Below are 23,490 nucleotides of genomic sequence, written 5' to 3' on the forward strand. Positions count from 1 at the left end.
CACCTCTAACAATCTTCTATTATTTTCTATTTTGTATCCATACCATGAGATACCACTTCATCCAAATAGATTCTTCTTTTACAACAATAAACTAATATAACTTATTTATTATTAATTTCTTTAAAAAAATCTAATATTACATCCTTACAATAAAGTAATTCCTAATCAATAATTTTTTTAAAGTCTACTTACAATTGAATAATTTAAATATATATTTACACATTATATTATAATTTATTTAAAATATAAAAAAATCTCAATATATATCCTAATTATTAATTAAAAAAAGTCTCCCAAATTTAACCACCAACCAAAGCCACGTGAAAACAGAAACCCCTAATCTCTTAGTCTACTCGGACATGTCAGCACTTCCCACGCGATAAACGGCTTCTCGGTAAGTGGTCCAGTCTGCCCAAGTGTCCACGTGGCAGTCAAGCAGGCTAAGGGGCCTGCATTTGAATCTTTGAAAAATCGAATCTTTGGGCAAATATAAATATCCTTTTTTCACATTCGTGTGTTTTGCTCTTTCTTTCTGTTCTTCTTCTTCTTTCTTCTTCTTTCTTCCTTGTTTTCTTCTCCAAACCCTACAACGTATTACCTCTTTCAGAGTTAACCTGGAAGTTAACTCATGGGGAAGAATTTTCTGATATTTGTGACAGAAGGGAGAATTATTTGATGTTGACTTCAATAGAAGTGGAAATCTCTGACGGGTGATTTCAGTGAAGCTGAACTGTACTGAACTAACTTATCAGTACCTCATATTCATTTTATTTTTTGTAATTTAAGTTGCAGTGGACAAAATAAGAGCAGAATTCGGTTTATTACCTGGTCTGCAGTGGGCTGCTTTGTTTTGGTAAAACCCCTTTTTTGTGTTTGAATTGCTGGCAGCTAATTTTATGCATTCCAGAAGGGTGATTTCGGTGAATGTTTTGTGAGGGGAATTTTGCAATTAGTTTTGGTTTTTAAGATTCTGTTGCAGGTCCCATGTTGGATTGGGGAGAGCCGATTTTTGTGTATCTGAGGTTTTTGCAATTTTGGGATATATTTTGGTTTTGTTTCTTGTTTAAAGTTTCTGCAACTGAAGGGTTTGTTTGGATTTCTTGAGTATTGAAGTTGGTAATTTAGGTAGTGGTTTTACTTTTGTTTTGAGGGTTTGTATTATTGATTGGCACCAGTTGTGGATCAGGTGGCAGTTGAGCTTGTTTTAGCCGCTGAGAGAGGTGGTGAGTTAGAATCGCCGGGGGCATTTTTTGTATTTGTTTTGACGGCCCGTTGTGTGTTCAATTTCTGCAAAGTGAGTTGATTGGCAAAAACAGAGCAAAATTTGACGATCTGAGTAGTGCTGGACTTGGGGGGTTTCAGCAGTTTTTGTTTCTGTAGACCGTTTTCTTAGGAACTTGGGATTTTGGAGCTCCAGTTTGAGTAAAGACCAGAGGGATGAGAATTTTGTTTGTAGCCGCTTGCAGTCGGATGTGTCTTTGTCCAGAGAGTATTTTTACTCTTTTTATCTATTTGCTGAGCACCGTGTAGATTACTGTCAAGTATGCTGATTCGAAAAACTGATCAGGGTTTAAGGACTCGGTAGAGCTGGAGATTGTAACATCATTGGAGTTTTTATTAGAAGGCTTTCAATTGTTGATTAGTGAGCATTGTGCAGTAAATCTTATTGTTTGAGCTAGTGCATTTGAGCATGGGGGAGCCTGAAAAAATTCAGCCCATTATTTTTGAATTCTTTCGTAAGGTGGTGCAGGTAATTTTGGAGTCTAGAATTCAGTCTGTGTCGAGGTCAGCCTCATCTAAAGTTAAATATTCACAGTGTTCTTCACCAACGAGGGATAGGGACAAATGGTTCTATTTGAATTTAGGTTTAACTGACAACGCAAAGCTCCCCATTTTAGAGCCATGGAGCAAAACCCCTACAACGGAACCAATGTTTGTGGAGATACTTTTGGCTGGGTCAGATGGAGCTTCCATAGCGCGGCCAGGTGGGCAATCTTCCAGGGGCTTTATTTTAGAGAGATGGACTGTGCAATATGCCTTGAATGCATCTTCCTCTGCTCTCCATGCTGATATGGAAAGGTCAGTGCTTTACAATAAGGCAGTGTCACTTCTTCGGTCTCTGTGCTGCACAACAAAGCTGTTACCTGCATATAGGGTATTTAAATACCTGCAGAAAAGCCCTCCGAGTCACAATACAAGGAAACTGACTTACAGGATTTCAGCCAATCCAATGACCCTACCCAAGGGCATAATGAAAAATGACAATTTTATCCCTGTGGAGACACAGTGTGGTAAGCTTTGTCTTTCTGTCTCGTACTTTGCAAACCTTTTTTGCAGATCTGGCAGCGAGGTTGATAGACTGGAAACCCCTATAACACAGCTAATTCCGGATTATTGTGGGAGCCCTGGTTCTGACAGGAGGTTTCATGGCACTTCCAGGGGCAAGCACAATGTTTTGTCTGCGCCAAGCTCCCCTGGATTTAAAACTACGGGATTCGGAAGATGCCATAGCTGGAGTGGGGGTATCAACAAGATTTTACTTCCATCCACAGCGCCACAGCAATCCCCGTCGCATCGTTTTAGCATGATCCCAACAGGCCCTAATCCCAATTACCATGGCACCTTAATCAACTCTCGTACACCACCGCTCCCTGTGCCTCCTCAAAGAAGCCATAGCATTGTCGATCACTTTGCTTCACCTTCTCCCTCACCCCCCATGCGGAGTCGCTTATCAAATGAAAGTGTGTCCCGGGGGCTTCTACGAACTGGAAGTCTTCCTCAGAATATGGATCAAAGCAGAAATACTCTTCCTCATCATAGCAACTGGACTAGGGAGGCTCATGCTTTGTCTCGAGCAGTTTCTGCTAATTCTAAATTTATACCTGTTTACTCTCATAGTGCTCTCAGTTCAACATCAACATCTGGGAATTCGGTTGTTCCACGACAAGCACACTCGGGCCACAAGGTGGGTAGGATAATTTTTATTTTTTGTTGATTATTTTTTCGTTCTTAATGAAGAATGGAGTTCAAAATTTAATGTTTATCCATATGCCCTATTGGATCTCTAGTCTAGCAATCATCCACTATCAACAAATGATGTGCTATAACATTTCGGGAACTAGCAGCTTTTTTTTGTGATAATTATTAAGGTTCTGCTCTTTTGCATTTTGGTATTTACATTGGTCTTAGTTTACGTTTTGTTCTATGTTGCTCGCCATTGTTAAAATTCAATTTTTTTTTTTGCTCAATTCCTTTAGCTATTTTTCGACCGTCTTATAACATCCCTTCATTTCATTTTTCAAGCCTGTTTCCTGTATCGTTGTAGTAAATAATTATTTTTATCTAGAGTTGAATCCCGTCATGTTTTGTGAATGTCATGCTATCATTTGAAACTTACCCTGCAAGAATTTAGAGTTCCCTTTCGCAAATTTAAAAATTGAATTTTAAGTTCCCTCAGCTGATATAATTTTATAATTTTTATCGTTACCGATTCTGACAAAGAGAATAATTAAATTCTGGTTTGCAAGGATGAGAGAGATGACAATGTCTCACTGCGGCGTACACTTTCTAGAGGATCAAGCAGATGTTCTTATACTAATGAAGCTGAAGATGAAGACTTGTCTTGCCTCTTTGCACTTGATGGCGATGAGAGTGATGGCTATAGAAGCAGGTAGTTTCAATAGAATTCTAGCATTCCTTTTGGTTTCTCATCTTTCAGCTATTACACAGGTTGTAACCTTTTTCTAATGTTCCATGAGAAATGGCCAAGTGCCAAAGGCATTGATTATGGAAAAACTAAACCTTTGTTGAATTACAATCTAAGTCAACTCTAGCTGATTTTGAAATTTTTAATATGGCATTTTTCAAATCTAAATTACGGATGACTAGAGTGCTATACCAATGGTAAATTAACATTGAAGTCAACAGTATCTCATTGGATTTTATATTAGGGTATTTAGGAAATCCTAGTTCAGCTTCTTCTTTTTGATAATTTAGTAGCAGTTCTATTGGGGCCCCTGCTAGGAAAAAGTTACATTCTTACTTATGTGTTGACGTCAAGTTTACACACACTATAAACTTAAAACTCCTGAAGACATCAACCATGGGAAGCTTTGTGAATGTGGGATGCCATTCACAAAACAACCTCCAGGATCGAGAAGCCTGCTCTCTGTATGATTTTCAATGAGCTCCCAAAAGCACTTTATAGGGAAAAGTAAAGAGAGAGCTGAAGAAAATACAGATGGACAACAAATTTAAGTGAATGGTTAGAGACCATTCACTGGATAAGACGATTACTTTGTCCTAGCAATCTGCACATTGATAGTTAACAAAGAATACAACTTAAATCCTCACAGACCAATGAAAGACCAGTTATTTGAGCAAGCAGAAGAAGGAGAAAATCATTACAGCCTCATTTATTGATCTAGTAATTAGTGCAATCTTTGCTCATGAAGATTATAGCATCTTAGGATACACAAAGGCTACCAGAACAAAAGGAATAAGAGAAAATAACAGTTAGGAGAACTTAAAACATGCATGAACATACATATTACATTCCAGATTTGAGCGAAGAAAAGATAAATACAAGTAGAGCTCCAGTAGCATGGGTGTGAAAAAATCCTTTCTAAACCCCTCGTGCAAATGTAACAACTGCATACCATATATAGAGTACGGAAAGGAGAAGAGAGAAGAAGGGAAAGAGGGGAAAACTAAAAATAACTTAAGAAATCATTTGCACTTAATCATGTGCGGAAACCATCGAAGATTCCAAATCTCTGCATGAATTACCTCTCTCTTTACCTGTCATCCCTGCTAACATCTTTTGGCTCATCAATACTGCTGAAAAGGCTTATTAATGAATTAGAAAATAAATGCTTCTAAATGTTATATTCTCTATCTGGTGTTTATTGCCTTCAGTTTTTTGTATTCCCAATCTCTTTACATGCTGAAATCTCTCCTTTCCGTTCTCAAGGGCCAACGCATTTTCTGTCATGTTCCCTCCTTGATCATTATTTATATCTTAAATGAAACAATTACTATTATTAATTAATATATTTATCAATGAATGATTATTTGGAATTACTAACTTTTTATTTATTTATTAAATATTATCATTAATATTTATTTAAATAATAATATTCTTGAAATATTCAGATCAAATAAATTTCTATTATATATTATAAAAGAATATTACATATTAATAAATTAATGATATTATTAATAAAACAATCATTAATCCCTACATCTAAATATTAATCCTCTAAATTAATTTGATGTCTAAATATTGCATTTGATTACGCATCAAGGGGCCGTCAAGAATAGACTCACGAACAGCAAGTCAGCGTTCAAACTAATTACCGAATATATGTTAATAAAGGAATCAATGTATGGCAGCGATTACCATTAGTTTGTTTTTATAAACAATTAAATCAAGCAGTAAACACTATACAACGATTCATCATTTCCTTAAGATAGTGCCTTCATCATATATCCTTAATAATGCGATTTATTACAATGCAATAGGAAGTGGTGAACCAATTAGTAGAAGGTAGCGATCTGTTTAGTAATCAAAAGCAACAATTAAGTAATCATTAATAGGCTAATAGCAGCAATTTGAAAGCAGTGAATTATGTTAATAAACATTATTAATGAGCAGCAACTACAGATATAAATGAATAAGGCTAAAACATTTGTTAAGAGCAACGCTTTGATTAGTAAGCAAATTTTAATGCAACAAGAGCAGCGATTAAAGAAAAATATGAAAGGGTGCCATTAAGGAAGAGGTAAAACTAATTATTAAAGGCTATGACCATTCAAAAGGGATGCCTTTCTACATGAAGGCATAAAGATATAAATGATATTTAAAGAGATCGAAGAATAAGAGATTATTATCATCTGCAGATCCTGTGATGAACCCATGAAAGATGAGGCCACCTGGCCTGGATGGCAGTATTGGCTACTAACTGTGCTAGTTTGTCTCCTTCCAGAAAAATCAGAGGAAGAAATCAGATTTATGCCAGCTGTTAGTCTTATCCTTTATAGGGAAAAAAACCAGATATTATCTGGAATCTGCTATTAGAAATTTAGAACCATCGGCTTCTTGAAGAAGCCTAGTTTTCTTTTGTAGTGGCAGTTGTATCCATTTTGTCTTGTAGTGACAGCTGTATCCTAGAAGGGAAATTAGATCTGTTTTGTCTTTAGCATCAAACCGCCCTAGGATTTCTCTTTGGCAGTTATGTGCCAACTGTCTGCAACTATTTGTGAACCAGAAGCTTCTACCAACTTCAGCCAACTAGTTGCTAACTGTGGTTGGCCTCTTTACAGATTGGCATCCCTTCATTGAAGGCAATCAGATTGTTTACTTGCCTTGCACTACAAGTTAATGTACTGCCTGAAGTGGGTATATATTGAAGACTCTACTTTTGGTATTCTGAATATTTTGGTCTGCCTTTGTGCATGATTTGGGTCTTGGGACGACACCCCCAAGAGATCACCACTGTTGCTATTCGAGCTCTATATGGTCTTGAGATGAAACCCTCAAGAGCGTGTGTTGCTGATTGAATTATATATTGAGTTCTATGTAATCTGAAAGCTCAAATTGCTGTTGTAAAGAAACACTATATCAGTTCAATAGCAAAAATATTCCTGATTTTGCAGTTCTTAAGTTGAAACGTGTTTATTGATACTCTAAATCTGTGTAAGCACTAAAAAATCTGAATGTTCTACAAGCAATTTTGAGCTCCTTACAGTGTGTATTTCTTTTTCTAAACTAGTCTGAATCTTTATTGTGCAACCAGTTTGTATCTTTGAATTTAACAGTTTAAGTAAGTACAAAGATTTAGGTCATATAGACTTAAGGTCCTTACAGATCCATATTCACTGACAGGTAGTAAACATCCTTGTTCTTGGTGATGTGCTTAATATATGAGATAAGATAATGTTCTTATGCAGAACTTAATAATAATATAATTATGATAATTATTATAATATTTATAAGAATTACTTTGCAGTAAAATATATATTACTCTGAGAATAAATTAAAATATATAAATATATATAGAAATAGTAATTTGAATAAACAAGAAAATCTGAGATTATAAACCAGATTGAATTATCATTTCAATATCAGAAAGAAGATTACATTTTCACTGTTTGGATTCATGTTAAGATAGTTTTACCTCCTAATCAAGTTAGTTTAAGTCATAAGTACTTTTTTTCCCATAGATTAATTATGGGTTAAAATAGTCCAAATTCTTGTAGGGGACATTACATTTTCTTTTTCTCTTCCTTCTTATTCTGTCACGAGCTCTCAAAATGACTTTTAGGGCACAAAGAGTAGGAGCTTTTGCTTTATTATATCTTAGGATAACTTGAGAAAGTCGCCTTACATTTATATTCTTGTTATTTGTTTTGACAAGGTCTCAGGGCAAACATATGAAGTGAGTATAATATTTGCCGTTAATTTATTATAAAGCTCTCACTTTATAATATGAATATATTGCGCATTTGTAAATATTATTAATGGGATTCACTTAATCATTTATCATGATTGTTTCACAGCAAGGGTGAATATAGTATATTTCACCTTGGTACATATGAAGTGAGTATAATATTTGCCGTTAATTTATTATAAAGCTCTCACTTTATAATATGAATATATTGCGCATTTGTAAATATTATTAATGGGATTCACTTAATCATTTATCATGATTGTTTCACAGCAAGGGTGAATATAATATATTTCACCTTGGTTTTATTACCCTGATATTCATATAATATCCTTCATATATGAAATTGATAAAATCATGTCCTTTATCACTGGATCTGATTTTCCTTTTAATCAAATCATTCGGTCAATTGAACTAGGGTTCACCTTCGTTTTGGTTTATGAAATGTTTTTATTATTACTACACGTGAAATGATTTTGTTTTAATCCTTTCTTGTAGCCAAATTTCCTTCACGGGCCCCACCAATGCCACATCAATGCCACATCAAACCACTTCAATCCAATGGCCTACCCCCTTTTATCGACATCAAAAGAATTCATTTGAGTTTGATCTGGCCATGGATTTCCTTTTCATCAGAAATTTCCAAATATGGTGGCAGCGCTGATAGTTTTTCCTCTCCAAGCCAATGATGCACAACTCTTTCTGACATATAGACTGACACTCTTCTGCGTTTTGCTGTCCTTTGATCCAATGCTTCTGATAAATGGATTACTTCGTTGTTGTGGACTCCATTTGTATTGCACTGGATATAATTTTATTATATATTGCTATGTTTTAAGAATGGTGTGCCTACCTCTTCAAATGTTTTCACAATATATCAGATGTCTGCACAATGATCTTGTGCATGGCATTGTAGATGTAGTGCCATATTTCACTATGGCTGCGCCTTGGTATGGAGCAGAGTTGGAAGTCCTTGCAAGGTAATTTCTATGCTGTACAATGTTTGAAATGATGCACCATACCATAGTTGGACTACTCGCGACTCGGCTCGACTCGCCAAGCCCCTGGGAAAAAAACTTGGCAAAAACTCAGCGAAAAACTCGGCAACTTAAAAACACGCTTAAATTTAATGAGAAGATGCATCCAATGAGTCAATAAATGATAACACAAAAGAAACAAGCTGATTCTAGATATATTTAAGTGCAAAGTGCTTACAAAATCGCATCCTCATGAGGAATGCTGATGGGTAGAAGCCTGAAAGCAATATGGTAAATAGTTTTTGTAAAACCAAAAGTAAATACATCATTACAAATTATAATTACAACTTTCTCTTCCCAGCTCTATCAAAAACTCGGGGAGAGGTAGAACTAGAGGGTCTAGTCCTAGAAGTTTGCAATGGGCGTGATTGTGCCTCCTCGCTCGGTATGGCTGGCTCATCCTCCATCCTGGATGAAGCTATGTCTCCACCTGCTTCTGGCACTGGCAATGAATCCTCATCCACCTTAATGTCATCCAGTGTGAAACCAAATCCACCCCCCTCCTTTGTAGCCTACCTCTCCAAATCATTGATGTCATCTTCTATAAACAATGGAGGCTGCTCCTGTGATATCTAGTCAATGTAAGGATCTATATCATCCAAATCAATTGGACCAAGTAGTGCTTCCTCTAACCTTCCTTATGTGCAACTAAAGATCATACTGCACAAAGACAAGGTCATTGAGGCGTTTTTGAGCTAACTTGCTCCTCTTCTTCGTGTCAATGGCCTCAAACAAGCTCCAATTGTGCTCACAACTGGATGAACTACAAGGTTTACATAAGATTTTGAGGGCAATTTTTTTGAGATTTGGGGTATGTCCACCCAAACTTTTCCACCAAGCATCTGCAAATTAAAATTAGGTTGAGGGCAGCACCCCTCGTCGAGGTCTGAGGGTGAGAAAGAGAGGGATAGAGAATGAAACTGACCTGAAAAAACAAAAATTAGATAATTTTTTGACATGTTTGGGCCTCTTTTTTTAGTGTTGCCGAGTTTTTTATAGAAACTCGCCAAAAACTCGACGAGTTTTTATGGCGATTAGAAGTCATAAAAACTCGCCTTGAAGAAAAACTCTTGAGTTTTTAAAGTTTTCGGTGAGTAGTCCAACTATGCACCATACTATTTGGTCTTGGTCTTTGCTGCTCATTAAAAGGTCAATTTATACATTGTGTCGGATATGTGTTTGTTTACTGTTATATGTAGTTGGACAATGATTTGGAGGATGTCATACTGTATTGGTGATCCTTAAACTCATACTCGGAGCTTTTCTCTTTGATTGGTTTGCATGGCTGTGCCAGGTGCCTCCATGCTGGAATTTGTATTGCTATATGTAATGTCCCCTTTTTTCAAAATGAGATGATAATAATAATAAATTAAAAAAAAAAAATATAAATTAAAATATAAAATTAATGTTATTTCAATCAAAAGTCAAGGGGCATGTGAAAATTCATGACCATTGAAGGAAAAAGATATATAAGAAACACCAAACAAGGAGAAGTGAGTACCATATAAAGGATACATCTTTATTTATTTGTGAAAGAATTTGTTGAAAATAGCCAAGATTAAGAGCACATTGAATAGCACAAGAGAGACAAAACATTTGATAAGAATAAACTGTATTCTAATCAAGAGCAAAATGAGATCAACTAGATCATTACAAATTACATACAATAAAGATGAGCTTGCTTATAAAGGCAAGGCTAAGAGACAAGAGAGCACACAATGATGACATGTGGCTCAATGAGATGCAAGGGTAGGTAGGAGAAATAGTAAAATATTCCGCATGAGGTGGATTACCCACCGAAGGTGGAATTATCACTCCATGATAAGTGGAATGATAAAGTAATAACAATATCACACCATAAAAGGTGGAATTTCTCCTACATACACACTCACATTGTATGCACATCTCTCCAAGTGTCTCATATGCAAACTACAATGTTATGCATGTACCTAAATAAACTTAAGTAAAGTGTAATTATATCCAAGATGAATAAATAATTATACCAACACCTCCCCTAAGTGCAACTTAGGGGAATGCACTTAAGTCTACAATGCAACTAAACAATGCAAGATGGGTCCCGATGACATGGCCATGTTAGGTACCCATGTACAAATCCAAATGCAAATGCAATCTCTCATAAAGCAGGGAAAGAGAGAAAAATCCAATGGGAAACTCGCCTGCTCTATCTCCCCCCCACCCAAAACAGAGATGAAAACTATACAAAGAACTCTCAAAGAAGTATGTGAGGGACAAAACCCCATGTGAGGAAAAAGTCCCCCCCATATGAGAGAAAAAGAGAGACCAAGTAGCCCCCCCTCAATGTAGAATCTGCACCAGTGGTAGAAGCTCAAAATTGAATGAAGAAAATGCTCCACGATCATCGAACAACATTCCTCCCCTTGGGAAGAAACAAAACCAAAGGTGTATCCATGAAGTCTCCCCAATCATGAAGAGAAGATGTAGGAAAAAAACTCATGATGAATGGATTCTTTGAAAACTGCTCAAGTGTCCCCATGTCGATGTTGAAAGTTACCCCCTCCAAAGGTGGTGTATTGATCCACATTACTGAAAAAGGCCCTCCAAGATCTAGTGGAGATGAATGTAGAACAATATCCAAGACTCACATGTCTTCTCTAAGGATAAAGAGACCTCCAAATGCTGTACATAAGAATCCACAATCATGTTAACCTCAAAAGAATGATCATGTAGAGAATGAACAAGAGGGTCAGAGTGTTCCCTCGCAACAATCAAAGAAGGATCACCTTCATCAAAGAGAAGATGAATGTCATCAATGATGCCTTCCAAATCTGCAATGTTGGACTCCACAAACAAACCTTCAATGTCTATCAAGTAGTCATCCCAATGAACTGAAGCTGGAAGACAAGATATATTCTATTGCATTAAATCACAAGAAGGCAAAATTGTTGCACTATCCGCATCATCAAGTGCAATAGGTGATGTGATATCAATAGGAGCAGATGGTATGCAAGGCTCAAGAATGGGGTCACATGTGAGAATTCCCAAGTTCAAGTACCCAAAGTTCTCCTTGATATCTGAATCATCATAAGAAGTGTGATCATCAGGGAAAGAATCATCCTCATCAATAGGAACAAAATCGGCAAAGGAATAAAACCGAGATGCATGATCCACCACCCCTATAGCAATAATAGCTCTAGTCTCCAAGTCTCTAATGATATCTATATTAGGTGTGAATTCCACAATTTTCCTTGTTGCCCCATGAGTGATTTGATAGATGGAAAGAAGATTGTTTGTCAAATGGGGTACACACAACACATCATAGAAGGAGTTATCCCCAATGGCAATAGATCCTTTCCCAATCACATTTATGTATGTATGATTGCCCATCAAAATAGCGGGCATATGACAAGGATCAAATGAAGAGAACATAGACTGTAGAGATGCCATATGATGAGAAGCCCCTAAATCTAGAAGCCATCTCCCTGAATCATGACTTGTAGTAGCACAAAGAGCTTGTCCCTTATCTTTTGACTGCGAGAAAGGGGAAGGAGATGAATCCTTCTTCTTATAAGTGGATGGCAAATCAATGTTGTTCTTCTTGAGGATGTTGATCAACTCATCGATTTGCTTAGTGTGGCAACGATGCTCATCATGACCACTTTTCTTGCAATAAGAACAAAACCTCTCCTTAAATGATTTGCCCTTAGGTGAGGAAGTAGAATCCTTTTGTTGTGGAGAGGAAGATTATGCTCCATCTTGTTGTGTCTTAGGCTTAGACTGCTTCTGCTTCTTATTGAAATTCTTTCCTTGATTCTCTTGATTACCTTTATTAGCCACCAAAGCTTGTGACTTTGAAGATTTGAGAATCCCCATGCTCAACAACTTAGATTGCTCCAACATCAACATTTTTGTGAATGCATCAAATGTCGGCATAGTGAAGGAACTACCCACTATCAAGCGATGAGTTTGGAAGCTAGAAACAAATATTGCATACTCTGATGGAAGCTTTCCCAATAGGTTGTAGACGAACTGTGCATCCTTCTTATCAATGCCACAATCCTTCAGCTACGCTCTTAGCTCATTTGCCTTGGTAACATAATCTTGGATTGTATCAAAGTTCTTGGGATCCAACATAGTGAGATCATTATCAAGTTGATAGCCTCTAATCTCATCAATTTGACCCTACAATTTTCCCAAGGTATCCCATGCTTCCTTAACTGTTTTACACTTGTCAATGTGAAAGATGAGATCCTTTGATATGTATTTCCTCAATGTGCCAATAGCCATAATGTTTTTAGTGAGCTATTCCATGTGAGCATTAAGATCAGCTAGTGCAGTTATAGTTCCATCAATATAGTGAGTTAATCCTTTTTCCATTAGCTCACTCCATGCATCAATTTTCCAAGAAGCATAGTTATGTGGAGTTTAAAGTGGAAATTTAGGAGAATCCATAGCAACAAAATGAAAGAGCACTAAGAAAAGAGAGACACAGTCACACATGACAACCCGCCAAATTACTCAATCAAGAGCCGCCCTCCGCTGCCGCCGCCAAAATGATGATTTGACACTTTATACTTAGTGCGTGTACAATGGGCCACTTGCAAAGAAGGGCAAAGTGGACTTTTGATTTCAACTTTACAACTGTCTTAAATAGGCGGCTATAAGAGACCTCAACAAATATTGCAAGTGATCTAAACTGAGATCCAAGCAAAATGTAAGTACCAAATAGGCCAAATACTGAAAGTACAATTTCTACTCAAGATTGTGAAAATCTGATAGCACCATGTGAAAGTAGACAAAAAATTATGCACTTTCAAGAAAAAGGGCACCTGAAAAGCAGGTCGTATGAGACCCCGAACGAAGCCTCTGAAGTTGCAAAAATGGGGATTACTCAGCTACACCAGTGAAAATCTGCATTTTTTGAAAAATCCATGGATCACAATGGAAAAGCACTTGAACCATTGCGAAGAGTGTGGAATTCTACCCCAAATAAAAAAAAATTGCATTGAAAAATGATGTCATATACCCAAGATATCACCATTTAAAGTTCACCTATCAAACTGAAAACCTCAATGAGAGGGGGGTCAAAATTCCATTAGATATGGTGATGTCATCAAAAATTTATTTTGATTTGAGCATGCATTTGATGCTAAAAAATCCTTTATTTTTCAAAAAAAAATTGTTAGAAAAGTTTTTGTTAAAAAACTTTAAAAAAAATATACAATGGAGGGGTCCACATGGGGCCTCCTTACCCCACACTCCATTGTAAAAGGAAATCTGCAAATGTCTTATGTAGACAAGACATTGCAGACTTATGAACCTGCAAAAAGAGAATGGTTGGCCAAACAAACATTTAGACAAAAGATCCGCCCCCTGCAATACGCTGATCAACTTAACAAAGCCTCCCACAAAGGCTGATTTTTTAATGCAACCAACACAAATGGAATGCGCAGAGGAAATGAAAAAAAAATGATTTGATCAAGAAATGTCGTTGCCAAGGAACAACTGCAGATTCAAACTCTTGCCAACAAGGAATGGAACTTGATTTGAAATATCAACCCATAGCATAAACGGGTCTACTAAAGCTGACCACAGATCACAAATTGCCGGAAGAACGTGGGCCGATGAGCTGCACCAGATCAGATAGATTAAAATAGTATGTAAATTCCCAATTGCTCTGTCAACAATAATAAACCCGCAGTCATTGACAATAAAGATCTATTCAATGAGATCGTGCAAGATATCAATGAAGCACCAAACAAAATAAGCTGGCAATGGGAATAGAACTGCCAATCCTCATTAAATGTCGATTTGTGAATAAGATGCAAGATGCCGACCAAATCATCAATGGAGCCGACTCAAAAATATGTTGCGCCAAGGCTGATCAAGGATCAATATTGACCAATCCAAGAAGAAGCCAAATAAGTACAATCATCTGCTACAAAAAAAGACCTTCAACTGGATCTAGAAGGCAGAATAAAGGCTATAATACGGAAGCGTCAGAATGCACAACAAAGTATATTGCTCTCAATACACATAAAAATGTCCAGATCTGATTTTTTTCTTTTCTTTTCAAAGAATCTAATAATGACAGAAAATCAAATTCTAAGCTGCTGTTCGGGAGAGGGCCAAATGGCCCCCCGACTAATTTTTTTTTGCTTTTCAAACAATTTTAACTGAAATATAGGCGTAGTTGTAGTCAAAATTCTTGGAAATGGCCTTTTGGACGCAATGGAGTGGTCAAAATTGCCATAGGATGCCCCCAAAATGTGCAGCTCTCCAGATCAAAAAAAACAAAGCTCCAAAATCTCTCCAAAAAGACTACTCAATGAAGCCCTAATGGCTCTGATACCATGTAAGAATTTGTTGAAAATAGCCAAGATCAAGAGCACATTGAGTAGCACAAGAGACAAAATATTTGATAAGAATAAATTGTATTCTAATCAAGAGAAAAATGAGATCAATTGGATCATTACAAATTACATACAATGTAGATGAGCTTGCATATAAAGGTAAGGCTAAGAGACAGAAGAGCACACAATGATGACATGTGGCATCAATGAGATGCAAGGGTAGGTAGGAGAAATAGTAAAATATTCCACATGAGGTGGATCACCCACTAAAGGTGGAATTATCACTCAACGATAAGTGGATATGATAAAGTAATAACAATTTCACACCATAAAAGGTGGAATTTCTCTTGCATACACACTCCCAATGTATGCACATCTCACTTAGTGTGTCATATGCAAACTACAATGTTATGCATGTACCTTAGTAAACTTAAGTAAAGTGTAATTATAGCCAATATGAATAAATAATTACACCAAGAATTTGATTATTACTCCTTTAGAGCATGGAATTGTGGTTCATTTAATCTGAGGACAAGACCTCTTGAAGACCAGAGATTTAAGGATGAAAACCTTTAATTTCTCGTTAAGTTAGTGGATGAAAAACCCTAACTTTAGAGCTGCAGATTGGAGGAAAGATTACATCAGAATATAAGTTTAATATTCTCAAATTTATATTAAGAGTTAAATTTAAAGTTAATAATTATCAAAATTATAAGTTTGAATTTAAACTAATATTTATAATTAATTATGCAAGTATTATTGTGGGTGCCGAAAATTTATTTAAGGCAAAAGATAAGCAAAAATAAAAAAAGGGACATTACAAATGTTATAAGAGCAGCAGCCCTACCTGTTTGCGGGTCTAAATCTAGTTTATGTATTGGAGAGAAAAGACTAGAGGCAGCATTACAAGAGGCTAGCAACCAAATTAGAGAGAATAAGATGGCTTATTGAGAGGAAGAATGAAAGAACGAGTGGAATGCTTATATGCAAAGACATGAACAAACAACACAATTGCTCCTTAAAATAAAATGCTTCAAAAAATGAACAATACAATCAATTCCCTCATGCTTGCACGAACTAATGGAGGAGAAGTTAGTAATTCAAATCATTCAAGGTCAGAACAAAACAATAGAACTCCACTTGGATGACCACCCAGAGTCACACAGCCTACATTCATACCTAGACATGAGTAGCCACGAGAAGAAGATGAATGGTGAAATGGTTCTCCATAAAGAATGATTCTTGAGAAAGTTAGAAGTTGTAGGGATAGAGCAATTAGTAGAGTTGGGTGTGACTCATGAAACTTTGCAGCACAATATGAATCATCAAGCAAAATTGTTTGAAGACATAAAAGACAAAGTTGTACAACAAGACTTTGTAGTAGATAGGCTATTAATGAAATACATTGTATCATTAGAGAGATTCATAATATTTCCAAGCTTGATTTGGGTGGGATCTTGGTATCTCCAAGAAAGACTCGGTGAAGTGAAGAAAGAATTCCAAGAGTATCCTAGTATGTGATTGCTTGAGGACAAGCAATCTTGGGAATGGCAGACTGTAATGTTTTCCTTTTTTTAAATGAGATTGTAATATTAATAAATTAAATATCAAAAAACTAAAATATAAAATTAATGTTCATTCCAATCAAAAGTCAAGGGGCATGTGAAAATCATGACCATTGAAGGAAAAATATATATGAGACACCAAACAAGGAGAAGAAAGTACCATATGAAGAACACATCTTTATTTATTGGATTATTAGTCCTTTAGGGCATGGAATTGTGGTTCATTTAATCTGAGGATGAAACACCTCATAGCAGAGGTTAAAGGACAGAAACTCATTATTTTCCTTGTTGAGTTTGTGGACGAAAATCCCTTACTAGAGGCATCAAACTGGTATAGACCTGAAGAAATTGACAGTACTACAAAAAATAAGACCTGATATAAATTTGGGCAGATTTTAGAGCATCCAAGCAATTTAATAAATTTAATCCTATGTTACCCTGAGTTTCCGGGACGGGGGGATTGGGAAACAGGTTTCCAGGACGTTTTTTTTTTCTCGGAGCAGGGGATGGCTATATATATATATATATATGTGGAAATCTGAAATTTATGTAACATTATAACACAGTAAACATTCATAATAGCAACATAATAAATTATAAAATTTATAAATCAGAATCTAGATTCTAAATCTAAAATCATTGAATCAACGATCATTCATCGAATATCATATGAACTTTCATCATCCTCTTCAAGATCATACTTTGACTGTCATAATAGAATTAAAACCACAAAGATATAAGATGCACTTATGTAATGGCAGAAAAAAGCAGAGAAGAATAGTGAGAAGCTATTATGTGACCCATAACAATAATGATGGAAGAGTCTTTCTCTAGCTATGATGTTGGAAACCTCAACACACATACATTTAAATTGATTACCTTCATGTGTACTTTTGAGTATTGCAGAAGAATTCTAGGAAGAATAAAAGTTGTTACCATTAGAAAAAGTCTTATTGAAAGAATTTGAATATTGTGATGATTTGCTAATTGATATAAATTTCAAAATTAGATAATTGGAGAAAATATTTTAATACACAGCTTCATCAACTCTAAGTGTCCACATGTTTCTATAATTTAATTGTAATATCTTACACCACTGTTGCAGAATTCAGATAGATAAAAGAAAAAAATCGAATAACATCGCTATTTCAGATATTTGTTTGATCTTGTGTGAATAAATTCCATTTACGTTTTGTAATTTGTTTCAATGCAAATAATGAAGAACACAACTAGTTTTTTATTGTTCTTTACTCCATTGTGTATGATTTAGGCTGTAATGTTTCATCCCACCCTTCAAAATCAAATGATCCCAAAATGCAAAAACTTGGTAAAGCATATCCAATTTCTATAATAGGAAGAAAAAAAAACACACCGTCAATATTATAAACAATTAGGCCATAGGAAAAAATGATCAATGTCCTCACCACCCACACAAACATCAGATTTTACCTTCTAAAATAGTGGTTTAAAATGTTGCAATGTCTTGCTGAACTTGTACCAGTTGAGTTGCTATCAGCTAAAAATGTCTTCCACTCAAAATAAATACAGGTCCATGTAAAACAAGAAATACATCAGATGCACAGCGATTAGGAATCTTTTGTATTCAAATTGTTGTCTTCCCAAGCATGTTCAAGGATTCCAGGAGCTAGCGATATGTTGGTGGAAACCTAAACTAATAACTCCTTTGAAACCATGATCATGCTTATATCTTTGTGGTTTTAATTCTATTATGACAGTCAGAGTATGATCTTGAAGAGGATGATGAAACTTCATATGATATCGCTATTGCTTTCGCTTAATGAAGTTTATGATCGTACAAAGTTTCATTAAGTTTCTAAATCACTTTCATTAAATTTTTAAAATAAAAAATTTGCAGATGTCTCATATCTATAGCAGCGATATTTATTATTAAATTTATTGCTATGACTATCGCTTTCATTAAAATAAAAAAATTAATAATAAATATCGCTGCAATAAAAAAAAATTTCATAATTTTTTTTAAATGCCTCTGCCATCGGAAACGGCTATCTGTCCCCAGGATGGTCAGAGAATGGCTTGGCCGTCCCCAACCATCCCAGGGATGGTCAACGGTCTCTGACAAAATCGTTGACTGTTTTCGAGTTTCTGGGACGGTTTCCGAAAATTTTACTAGATTGGGGACGGCTTGGAAACGTTTCTGGCCATCCCCCCATCCCCGAAACTTTTTCTATTTTTGGAACGTGTGCCTTTAGGGTGGAAACGTGTTTCCGGGCAACACAGATTTAATCTTAGCGGTAATTATTTAATCAGCCAGTTAAAAGTCAGGAATTCTTATTAATAATTAATTGTTATTTAAAATAAAAGGGGAAAACAAAAAGGGACATCACATTGTATGCATTGGACTTCTTAGTGAAGGCTGTGTATTTATCTGAAATTCCATGTTTTAACAGTTGTTTCAAAGGATTCCATCACATTCTGCTTTCAGTATTGGGTGCTGCAATGCTACACAAACTCATCTTTTGTACTAAATTCTATACAGATTGGGCTGCACAATACATTACCCTGATTCCTTTTATATAAGTCTATTCATCTTCATTTGCTATACTATATCTTCTTCTATACTACCCAGTAAACTTTATAGAGTTGTCTGAGCTTCATGTTCTACCATGCTACGCAGAGCTTTAGTTGTTAAGCACATATACTAGCCTTTTAAAACAAACAGGAATATATGCATGAGCTTCCTTGTCTCTCTTTGTTGGTTTGGGCCGCCAGCTCAATATGCCCCTGTTTTACATAGTGTTCCTGTATTTCAAGCTGTTCAAGCTGTACGGAATGCTCTGTAAGTTGTGAGAAATAACATTGGTTATTACCTGCTTCGAAATTTGCATCGCTTTAGTGAATGCTCAGCTGATGTATGTGGCTGCAATTACCTGAATTTGCCCACATTTATAGAGATATATAGGAGAGGATGATTTAAGCTCTTTGAAATGCATTCAAACATTCTATTAACATGACAGTGAATTTTATATGCTGGCCTTAGCTGCAACAGAGCATGACCATTGGCTTCTTTGGCCTCAAAGAATGCATTTTCTTCTTCAATCTTCTTTGAACAATATAGCCTTCTAGCCCTTCTAATAGAGTTTCCTAAGAACTGTAATACGATATTTGCCTGCAATAATGCTCGAGGTCAGACTTACTGAAGTGATCCCTATTTTATCTTCATTTTCTGTGGCAGCCAAGTTTTGAATTGGAGCATGCAAAATGCACTACATTATGATCCACCAGGTTTTTGGGATGGGGATGCCAAGGGACAGAGGGTATACTTTGGGTTGGCTTTTCTATGTAATGTCCCCTTTTGGGAGGACACTAAATTTTGCCCAATATACTTGTAGAATTTTTGCAGGTTGTCTATTTTCTGTCTATTGTGCTAATTTGGACAGATTTAGTTTGATGTTGTTTGCCTCTTTAAATGCACAGGTTTGTTGTTTATATCAATCTGATCTGCTGCCTATACTCAAATATATATGTGTGTGTGAAAATCCTTTCTATTCCATCAAGTCTGATTCTCTGGTTATTGATTTAATATTTCCTCTTCTTTTCCTTCAATGCGTGCTTTATTACTATTTGCAGATTTGTATTTGTGTTCTGATCTCTTTGATAAATGTTCATATCATTCTTCCAGATTTTCTTATAATTCTGACTTAGGTCTGCTTCTAAATCCGCTTCTAATACTTCATATATTTTTTCTATTCCATGGATGCCTACTTCTCAAATGAAAACTTCTCCACTTTATATCCTCCAATGTGAGGGAGAGTCACCTCTCTTCATCATGTATGCCCTTTGGCAAGAGACACACCCTTCACCCTTAGCACCCTTTGAAAGAGTCTCTTTATTATTTCTATCCTTTGAAAGGGACACAACCTTTCACAATCAGTTCTGCACTTCTTATTTAAACCATATCTGCACTTTTGATTTCCACATTATCCCCCTCAAATGAGGTTATCTTCTCCCTTTTATATCTCATGTTTGAGAGAGTCACAATTTTTCATTTCATGTCTTTTGACCATTCATTAACTTAATTAAATTTTAATTATATTTAACTTTATCATTTTATATTTTTATTCTTTTGTATTTTAATATTATTATCATTATTTATTATTAAATTATATTTCAAAGTGGGGACATTACATTCTAGGAGGCCATTTTTTAGGGGATGGCAATTAAAAAATAGGGAACATTTTAAAATAAAATAAATTTCAAATATGTATATGACGAGGCATTCACCATATACATTATAGAACCTAATGACATAACATTAGAGTTGAATTGAGATTTAACATGACAATTGAGACTAATTAACAAAATTTCATTACTTCCATCATCAATGTGCATATATATTATATAAAAATTACAACAAAATGCCCAAAGGTGACACATTTCAATTACAAAATGACAAAAACATAGAAAATCTGCTGCCCCCTAATCTTTGTTTGCTAACACTAATCAATTTAGTTGAGTTTGAGTAATTGCCAATATGAGGGACTGCCTCATCCAATGGAACTCCAATCAATCCCTTTTGTGTCCTCTCCTCCCAATCTACATAGCATCTTTGGGATCAACCTTGGACTACCCCTCGAAACCCCATTGAACTTGAGTTTGATAAAACATTTTGTGCGACTCCTTTGTTGTTTGAACCTCACTATCTCTAAAGCTTGACGTTTTGCAGTTCCATTTGACTCTTTGCCTCTTAACCCTTTAATGGGGCAGCTTATTTCATTTTACTATTTGTAGGTTCAATATATTTATTGGTGACTTGCCTTTTATGGTACAATAGGGAATTTTATAGCATAATCAAAATTGATTATGGATTGTTAATTTTCATTCACAGCTTCTGACAAGTACTTGTAATCAAGTTTTAATGGGTAGACAATCTACTTGGGGTAAGTGATGATTCATCACTAAGGTAGTTTTGCTGCTATCTTACTAATATTACATGCTTAGCCGAGCAAGTGCTGTTTCTTTTCTGTTAGTAAGGAAAGAAAACATGATAAGAAGTGAATGGTATTATTTTCTAGAAATATGCTTGTACAATGCATAAAGAGGCTACATGGTCATTCAAATATAAGAATTAACCAGTTAAAGTTTCTCAGAGAATGTTTTTGGTGAGCTGGTATAGGATGCTGCAGTCATCATGTGAAGTCATATTTGAAATGAAGTATACAATCAGAGATCTTCAGTTTTAGGCAAATTTTATGTTTAATGTTCTCACAATTCACATTGTATGTATGCTTCTTAGTTTTCATGTAGAGGGTCAATACAACTGGTTTTAATGTGAGCAGAGCATATTGTATTTGAGTATTTATCTAGTATATGTTGTGAGTTTTTCTAATGTTCTTTGAAGTTCCATAACTACTCTCAATAAAACGATGATTCTAAAATATTTCTCCATCTAGATTGTTTCACATTAATTTCTGTTAAAAGATGGTGAACTGGTGCATGACTGATTCGTAGCTGATTCTATTCATATGATTTTATGTTTTATGATAGGGCTGATTCTCTTGATGGGAAATTACGGATACAAGAGGTTATGGAAGGGCCAGGCCAGACTGTCTCAGCACCAAGAAGATCACAGAATGCTGCTTTAGGTGAACTTGTAGAGATGCTTAAATCAGCAACACCTTTGCAGCAGTATAGTAGAAATGCTTTAGATTTTTCACAAGCCAGTGCTGATAAATGGAGGAGTGATTCTTCAAAAGAAACTTTTCAGTGTCAGAGCAATGAAAATCAGTGCGGTGTGACAAGCAGTTCAACTGTGTACTCCAATCGTAGTAGATTCTCCTGTAAGACAGCTGCTGATGCATTAAACGAACTTAGAAATTACATGGAAATTAAAGACTGTTTGCTGAGGCAAAGTGGAGTTCCAAAAGGAAGGTGCCTTTAAAGGGTGAATCTTGTTAAACGTGAAATACATCTTGGTCAGCACCTCATATTTTATTGTTTGCAAGGTCATTTTGTATTCAGACTAAGGTTTGGCAGTACTAACTTGCCCTCAAATTGTACAGTGTATAGTTTTTGTTGTTTAAATGCTCGTCTGTTGAAGCTGATAAACTGAGTCTTTGACTAGAGATTTTCAGATATCTAAATATTAATTGTAGAAGCATATGATGAGATGAGAAACAAACTCATTTCCAGATAGCCATTTTGACTGATTTGGCATTTTAGTAGTTTGAGAGAGGAATCTTCTGAAATCAGACACTTGAAAGGGCATGTGTTGTAAGTAGACCATAGAATGATTTTGCTGGCTGACAAAGCTCTGGAAAATTTCAACAAAACTACATGTTTTTTCTTGCTTAAGTGCGAATAGTCTCAGCAAGGCTATCTGTAACTGATTCATAATTGGTGGATAACAGGTATAGATACTCGTTGGGGTTAAACTGTTGCTGTTGTTCGTCTAGGCTTACACCAATCCAATTATAGTGATGTACGATATGTATTATGTACTCCAGGGCAAATGGCCAATATTTTTTTTCATTTACTCGATCTGATGTAAAAATTGTAAATAGTAACCTCATTTCAGGTCTCATTGTGTTAGATTCTTTGCTTGAAGATATATATACATTACAATGGTGTATTAGGGTTAAAAAACCTGAAACATTGCTGTAATTCTTCTAGGTATATGCCAATCTAATTATATTGATGTACACTGTAATAATGTATTATATGCTCCTCCACAGCAAATGGTCAATAGTTTTTCAATTTACATAATCTGATATAGAAATTGGAAATGTTAATCTGATTTCAGATTTTGTTGTGTTATATTCTTTGTTTGAGGTTTTAAATATTTTGCAATTGGGTACTTTAAGTGGTCATTTCACATATAGTTTGTTTGAGGTCCAAAGCTGTCGGGGATATATTTATGCTATGACATCATTTGTTCACAATTTCAACATGCTCAGGAATGTCATAATTAACCAGCGTAGTTGTATCAGGTTGGATATTCACAGTGGAAACCATGGAAATTTGCAAAAGAGAAAAATGTTCACTGACGCTGTATTTGCTAGAAAACTGATGAAGGGTTACACTGCTTTCAAAGGGATTATTGATTTTGTATTAGAGATGTAATTTCAGT

The 23,490-nt window shown here is 35.6% G+C and overlaps 1 protein-coding gene across 2 annotated transcripts; it reads left to right on the forward strand.

Annotated features, from left to right (window-relative positions):
• Positions 1-513: 513 nt before the first annotated feature.
• LOC131034417 (autophagy-related protein 13b) lies at positions 514-22,941 on the forward strand. Of its 2 annotated transcripts, none has more exons than XM_057965893.2 (4): positions 514-853; positions 1,187-2,965; positions 3,528-3,670; positions 21,909-22,941. In XM_057965893.2, exons 2-4 carry the CDS (start codon positions 1,691-1,693, stop codon positions 22,300-22,302), a joined length of 1,812 nt encoding a protein of 603 aa, XP_057821876.2. In that variant the 5' UTR covers positions 514-853; positions 1,187-1,690; the 3' UTR covers positions 22,303-22,941. The 2 variants fall into 2 exon arrangements, with proteins under 2 accessions (XP_057821876.2, XP_057821877.2); XM_057965894.2 differs by having other exon boundaries at positions 514-732.
• The last annotated feature ends 549 nt before the right edge of the window (positions 22,942-23,490 follow it).

This window comes from Cryptomeria japonica, chromosome 8 (genome assembly GCF_030272615.1).
Source record: "Cryptomeria japonica chromosome 8, Sugi_1.0, whole genome shotgun sequence".
Classification (NCBI taxonomy): Eukaryota; Viridiplantae; Streptophyta; class Pinopsida; order Cupressales; family Cupressaceae; genus Cryptomeria; species Cryptomeria japonica.